The sequence below is a fragment of the Nicotiana attenuata genome, unplaced genomic scaffold (genome assembly GCF_001879085.1).
Source record: "Nicotiana attenuata strain UT unplaced genomic scaffold, NIATTr2, whole genome shotgun sequence".
Taxonomy (NCBI): domain Eukaryota; kingdom Viridiplantae; phylum Streptophyta; class Magnoliopsida; order Solanales; family Solanaceae; genus Nicotiana; species Nicotiana attenuata.
Genome location: NW_017671609.1, coordinates 131,917 through 138,770, shown reverse-complemented (window position 1 = coordinate 138,770; position 6,854 = coordinate 131,917). Strand labels below are relative to the sequence as shown.

Genomic DNA, 6,854 nt, shown 5'->3' with positions numbered 1-6,854 from the left:
GGGGGGGGGGGGGCGGTTGGATATTTTGGATAAAACAAAATTAGGTGAAAAAAGACGACGCTTTCTTGTTGGGCGAGAGAATGGAGGATGTTGATGTTAGAGTGGTTTTAGAATACTAAGGGGAAGAGAAGCTCTTTCCCAATTCCAAAACTATAGTTTAACCATGTTGCTATTCGTAGATATTTTTTATTAGAAAATTATGAATTTCTTGTGTATTTTTTACTGATATACAGTTTTTATGTCATATTTGAATTCGCATAAAGCTTAATCCTTTTCATACTTTTAAATAAATTGCGAATTGCCATTTTTTAAGGAATCGTGCTAAAGTTGAGTGTTCACGTTTATATCATTTCTCTTGTCAATTTGTTTGTAACGTGTTGGAAAAAGAAAGGCCGAGAAGATAAGATCCTCTTAGGTCAACACTCTTGTTGGCAAAATGCACTTCAGTATCATGACAAGCGCATATTGACGTGGGTGACATAAAAATACCTAAAAAAAAACCACTAAGCTACCGTTTGGTATAACTTTATTCAAATTTTTTAAGAAAATATTATTTGTTCAAGGAATATTATGTATTTTTGAAGAAAAAAAAAAAGTTGAAATTTCTTTCAAATTCCCAAAATTTTGTTGAGGATAGTTTTTGGGTGAAAATTTTTCTTCCACATTCAGAGAACTTCAACTTTTGTTCAAATAAAATATATGTCCAAACAAACACAATTTCAACTTTCAAAAAAAAATTCTAAAATACTTTTTTTCAAGTTTCAATCAAAACCATGTTCCAGCGCTAGCTAAATTTCAATTGTAAATTAGTTTAAATAGACTGTATGAATTTTTAACAGAAATTTGACTCTATTTAGACACGTTTGATTTAAATATTCAATAAAATTAATTCCACATATGTCGGTGATGAGGGCATGTGAAGGAAACGGTTGGCGTGAAGCAATGCAGCTCCTGGACAAAAGTAAATGGGAAGGAGCACATGATCCAGCAAAGGCAAGAGCTCGCCACAACGTGCATCGCATGCTCCTGAGACTCGGCTGGTTGAAGCATTTCGTATTTATTTTTTATAATAATAATAATAATTTCCTTTTCTTATTCTTCTATATTAAAAACCGTCTGTTCAAAATAAAAAATATAATTCCAACATTGAAATAACAATTTCAGTTCACAAGCGTTCGCTTGATTAACTTGGGTCTCGCTTAAGCTGTTGCGAAAATAGTAAAAGCTCATGACCAGATGAGATGATGTTGATTCTTTCAATAACTACTAGGCCATATAAATAACTCAGTATGATGTTGATTCAAGCTTAGGGAGTGAAAAAACTTTTTGTGGTAGGCTACCCGTTACAGTGAACTTTACACGATGTAAGTTCGAGTCGGGCTAGTAAGTTAGGAATATTGAATGCACTAACTAAAAGAAAGGTCATATAAATATGAAACATTATGAGAGTAGTCCATCTATTCTCATAAAAATTCGTGATTATGCAAGTCCGGGACATTTTCTACCAACGAATTCAGTTTAAATAGAGTGAAAAATCGACATTTGTCAACAAAATTAAATACTTAGATGTGCTCATTAGAAAATCTAGGATATTCTTGTTGACTATATGAGATTTCTTGTTAAACTGAGTTCAAAACCAAAGAAATTTCGGGCTCGTAAACACAAGAGTTAGCCAGAGGCAAAGCATATCGAATCAATTACTATATATCTGTCGTTTCTATATTCAACAGCTGTGTTCGATGTCTGATTAACTAATGAGCATTGGAAAGCTGTTTCAACAACTTGATAAGCTTGTCGATCCTTATGTTTGTAACAGAATGATGCAAATGCCAAGTGGGGTTGGAGTTGGACCATCCTGCAATTAACAATATGGGTTGTAATTACTTTTATTAGGATACATACATGCAACTCACTCTCGGTGCCTGCAATTGGTGCTTATGCATGATTTGTGGTAAAGGTACAATGGTAAGGATAAAGGAGGCCACATTTCCAAAGAACACCGTTGATTGTTATGTCACAAAAAATATTCCAAGAGACAAATAAAACTATAAAACTACACCAACATTTTAACGTGAAATCCTATGGTAAAAACTCACTATTCGCTATTCTCGGCCTCAACTTTCGTTGCTTTTCTTTTCTTCTTGTTGCCTACTTCTTTCCGTCTCCTACTAGAGGCAACAAAGGCTATAAACGAAATAAGTGGCCGTTCAGGTCACTATTTGGTTCGACCGTTCAACTAAGACATACCAGAAAGCAATTAGAAGGTGAAGTGTACGTTTTCTTTTTCAAAGTAGTAATCCAAGTCGCAAGCTCAGGGGTAAAATTGCTGCTTACACACAGAGGTTGATAATCCCGCTTATGATCCAACCTCCAACCACCCGTACATGCCACAGAAAAGAATCTTGGCAACCCACCTCAACGACGCCAAAACCATAGACATTTTGCTAAAAGACGATAAATATTATGAGAAATGTTCAAGCAGAACGATCATAACTACAAGTAATTCAGTAACGAGATAATTAATTTCTCACCGTTATCTTATGGGGGAAAAAAATCAAATCTCTGTTGTCCGTAGGTACAAGGGCGATAACCGTGACAAGCCAAACCACGTCAGAAAGTCACTAGGCAGGAAAAATTGAACCAACAGATTTCTTAAACCACCGCTAAGTCCACGCCAACAACAAAATGACATGTAACGAAGGAGAGCTTCAGAAAGATTACAGCTTTATCGACATTACAGGAATAAGCTAATGATAGGGATAGGTGACGGCACATCACACATACAAGTACAACATTCATTCACTGCTACTGTAACACCTTACACCCTCAATTCTAGTCCACATCAAACTTATAGATCCTTACAAGCAGTTTTCATCGACAAAGAGTTAACAATATATGCCTTGTGAAACCCCTATCTAGAACCACGATGATAGTTCCTCTCATAAGGAGAATATGACCGGGATCGCAGACGTCTTGACCTTCCAGCATAAGGAGAACGCCCAGGAGAATAACCTCGGACACCTCTATATGGCGAGCGCCTTGGAGGTCTTCGATACCCATATTCATCACGGTCACGATACCTACCACGATCACCACGATAACCTTTGGCCAAAGCAATGAAAACTTGAGAGATTCCATAATTTAGTCAGAAGATAGAATACGAACTTACATAGCATCAGAAGCTTACCATCACCCCGTGTGCTCTCAAGTCCAAGATAATGACCAGGTGTTGGAGTCCTTGGGCGTTTTCTACGGGACTGGAAAACAAATATATTATTTCATTATGTAAAATCTGAACTTATGATGTTAACATACAGGAACAAATGGGTTGTCCAGACCGGGTACTGTATTCTAGATAATGTACTCCTTGTAATGGAAGAAATATAACATTTCCAAATCATCGGCATTTTCTTCAAGACTGAAAAACAGATATATTGTCTTATTCTCTAAAATCTGATATGATGTCTACATCCAGAACAAACAGGAATAGGAAATGCGCTCCTTGTAATGGAAGAACATTACATTCAACTATTCTGGCAACAAAAATCTAAGTCTTCTAAGTACCTCTTCATACCTGGAGATAATGGTGAGGAAGGCGGCAGAAGCACATAACAATGTCCATTACTAAGAAATGTTATATCTTTGACGAAGAATACTAAGAAATATAAGATCACACTAGTCGTACAGTAAAGCAGCTTAAATATTTTTGCACGTCTTATAACAGCTAAAAAGATGGAGATAGAACAATCGCCGGGTTGAGATACCATAAAAGCCTGATTAGATTGTTGATAATGACCGTTGATTAGTTGAGTTGAAAGTATTTGCTGAGGTTGTATAGTTCTTGGGCAATATAGTTGCTATGTTTAGCTGATGAGATGCATGTGAAAAGCTGTTTTAGCGGGCCATTGATCAAGTTGAGTGAATATAATGTTGCAAGGGAAGAACTGTATCATCTTTGATTGCTGCCAACACAGCTGAGGTAATGTCTTCTGAATATAGCCAGAAAACCTCCAAGTCATGGAAACAGATAAGCAACCCAACAGAACATGGTTCACGAATCAAGGTAGAAGTAGCTCACCTTCTCCACTGTTATGTACCGGCCTTCAAGGACAGACTGGTTAAGGTTCTTAATGCAGCGGTTAGCATCCTCAAGACTGTCCATTGTTATAAAAGCAAAACCACGAGAGATACGAGAACGGGGCTCCACAACCAGAAAAACTGACTTCACCTAGTTAACATAAAGTAAAAGAGAAACTTCAACAGCAAGTCTTAAAAGTATAAACAATGAGAAATGATTCCAGTCAAAATGCCACAACACATCAATGTCTCGACAAATGAATTGACAAGACTTTGCTCATACAATAAACTCCAAAAAAAACTGGTTGTTGCTGAGATTATCATCATAAATGAAAAAACTTTCATTATAAAGAGTAGATACAATACAGATGATTTTGAGAGAGAGAAAACCTTGGTATGAGCACAGAAATATTGCAGAAACAGAACCAGGCGAATCAGAAAACAACTTGCTAATATGTAAACCAAAAACCAACCTTTCCTTCCTTTGAGAAATGCTCCTCAAGGTCCCTTTCAGTGACCCTTGTAGATAATCCAGTCACATAGAGTGTGTTTCCAGGATTAGAAACTTCAGCCCTAAATAACTCATGGAGGAAAAAATCAGAGTAACCCAAAAGAAGCTGTTAACATAAAGAAGGTGGAGTAAAGCTAAAAATCCACTCAACCTTCCTTGACTTTTGGACCTGGACCTTCCTCTTGGCCTTGACCATGATCTGGATCGGGATCTAGACCTTGATCGAGAGCGAGATCTTGACTTTTCTTCCCAAGGAGAAGGAGAGCGGGAATACCTGGGGAGTCCAGAAAATACAACATCGAGCCAGTTCAGTCCTAATCAGTTGAACCCGCAAAAAATTTGACAACAACGACATGTGTCTTTAAGATGGTTCCTTGAGTAACGATGGCATCTTTTGCAAGCATATGTAGCTCATAAAACTTCCATGAAAATTAATACAAGTAACGTTGGTGCCTTAAAAGAAAATGCATCGGAGATTTTACTTGTGTACAAAAAAAGATAATAGAGATGCATTGCTAAGACTGTGAATATATGTCTCCGGAAACATGCTTAGCAATTATACGTTGATCCATAGATTGACTTTCTATCGTGATCACACACAAAACTCAAGAAAGACCTAGCCGAAAATCATTTTATTCAATATGGATGAGGACCTACGAAGACCATATAGTGAGACACTTCATTTGGAAATTTTTGCTTTAAGTTGAACCTTATTTTCCATTGCAAAAGAAATGTATAGGATGAATGACAGTGACTTGCTACCACTATTCCCTGATAACACATTATTGTTGTTTTTAATTTGATAAAAAAAGAGCTACATACACTTGCCTATTTTTTTAAAATTTGTCTATGTAGCTCATTAACACAGAAAAAATGAGCTACATATGCTTAAATTAATAGACAATTTGCCTTAACCAGCTAAAAGCTTGTCAACTTGAGACAATTTGGTAAATAGACAAATTAGTATATACACATATGAGAGCATTTAAAATTAGTCATGTATTCACCCTTCACAAGGACAGCAAACCAAAATGAAAAAAGAAACAATCAGAAATAACAGATGAAACACCCTAAGGATAAAAAATTGCAATTAACGAAAGTTAAGACGGAGTGGGAGCAAGGCGCTTCAACGAACATACAGCAAAAAAATAAAAAAGACAGGTATGGAACTTAGCTAGAGAAACCGATTTGTACCTTTTGCGAGGAGAATCAGCCTGCAAGGAATCATAAAGATCATAAATTTGTTGTTTCCACAATTAATTAGGAATTAAAAAAAGAGTTACTGAATGATGCAATTCATATAACACATATGTTCGCAGTAGAATGATACTGGAAGAAGAAAGAGGGAAAGACAGCTTGCCATTTCAGGAGAAAGAACCGAACCCTAAATCCCCAAAATGGAGGAGAAAGGATTTTGCTGCTGAATCGACTTTCGAAGAACGATGAGCTAATACGAGGGAAAAGAATTAGAGTTACTTTTTTAGAGTAGCCGATAAGCATTAGGCCTTCAAAAGCAATTTTAAGTGTCGAAGCTCATTTAGAAAATAAGCAGTTATGTATTTGGATAAAAGTACTAAAATTAATGCTATGCAGCTAAAGAACTAGGTATATGAAGAGTTTTGTTTTAAAAAGAAGTATTTTAGGGATAGAATAATAAATATTTTGGTCAAACTTAAAATGCTTATAAGCTGAAATTTGATAAGTTGGGGGATACCAACTTATGGCTTTTGGCTTATAAGCACTTAACTTATAAGCACTTTTAATATTACCAACCCGTGATAAGCCAAAAAGTGCTTATAAGCCAGTTTGACCAGCTTATAAGCTTAGCCAAACACCCTCTTAATCTTGGGATTAAATTTGAGATGAATGTTTGATTGGGATAAAATTATGTTCTAATTAATATTGGAATTAGAGGGTGTTTGGTTAAGCTTATAAACTGATCAAACTAGTTTATAAACACTTTTTGGTTTATTTACAGTTTGGTAAAGTTAAAAGTGCTTATAAGCCAAATGCTTATAAGTCAAAAGTCATAAAATGATCACCCCACCTTATTAATTTTTAGCTTATAAGCATTTTAAGTTTGACCAAGATTTTTTATTATTTTAACGGTAAAATATTTATTTTTAGAACAAAACTCCTATATAGATACTCACTGCCTCAGGTATTTTTTAACATAACTATTTAAGATAAGCAAATTGTCTATTCCGTTGTATATTTGTATCTATATTATTGTGTATTAATCTTTGAACTGTATGTAATAAATGAG

General features: G+C 35.5%; 1 protein-coding gene across 1 annotated transcript; it reads right to left on the bottom strand.

The window, feature by feature from the left end:
• Positions 1 to 2,635: 2,635 nt before the first annotated feature.
• On the bottom strand, positions 2,636 to 6,058 carry LOC109209260 (serine/arginine-rich splicing factor SR45a). The gene is made up of 7 exons (XM_019372495.1): positions 5,949 to 6,058; positions 5,783 to 5,802; positions 4,740 to 4,862; positions 4,551 to 4,650; positions 4,079 to 4,228; positions 3,188 to 3,257; positions 2,636 to 3,102 (listed from the first exon to the last, which is right to left on the bottom strand). Exons 1-7 carry the CDS (start codon positions 5,949 to 5,951, stop codon positions 2,912 to 2,914), a joined length of 657 nt encoding a protein of 218 aa, XP_019228040.1. The 5' UTR covers positions 5,952 to 6,058; the 3' UTR covers positions 2,636 to 2,911.
• Between the last annotated feature and the right edge of the window lie 796 nt (positions 6,059 to 6,854).

Excerpts from the sequence above, each read along its gene's own strand:
- LOC109209260 (XM_019372495.1), bottom strand. Across the intron at positions 4,651-4,739 it reads AGGTCCAAAAGTCAAGGAAG|GGCTGAAGTTTCTAATCCTG; the intron begins GTTGAGTGGATT and ends TGAGTTATTTAG. Across the intron at positions 3,258-4,078 it reads GGTACATAACAGTGGAGAAG|TCCCGTAGAAAACGCCCAAG; the intron begins GTGAGCTACTTC and ends TTTGTTTTCCAG.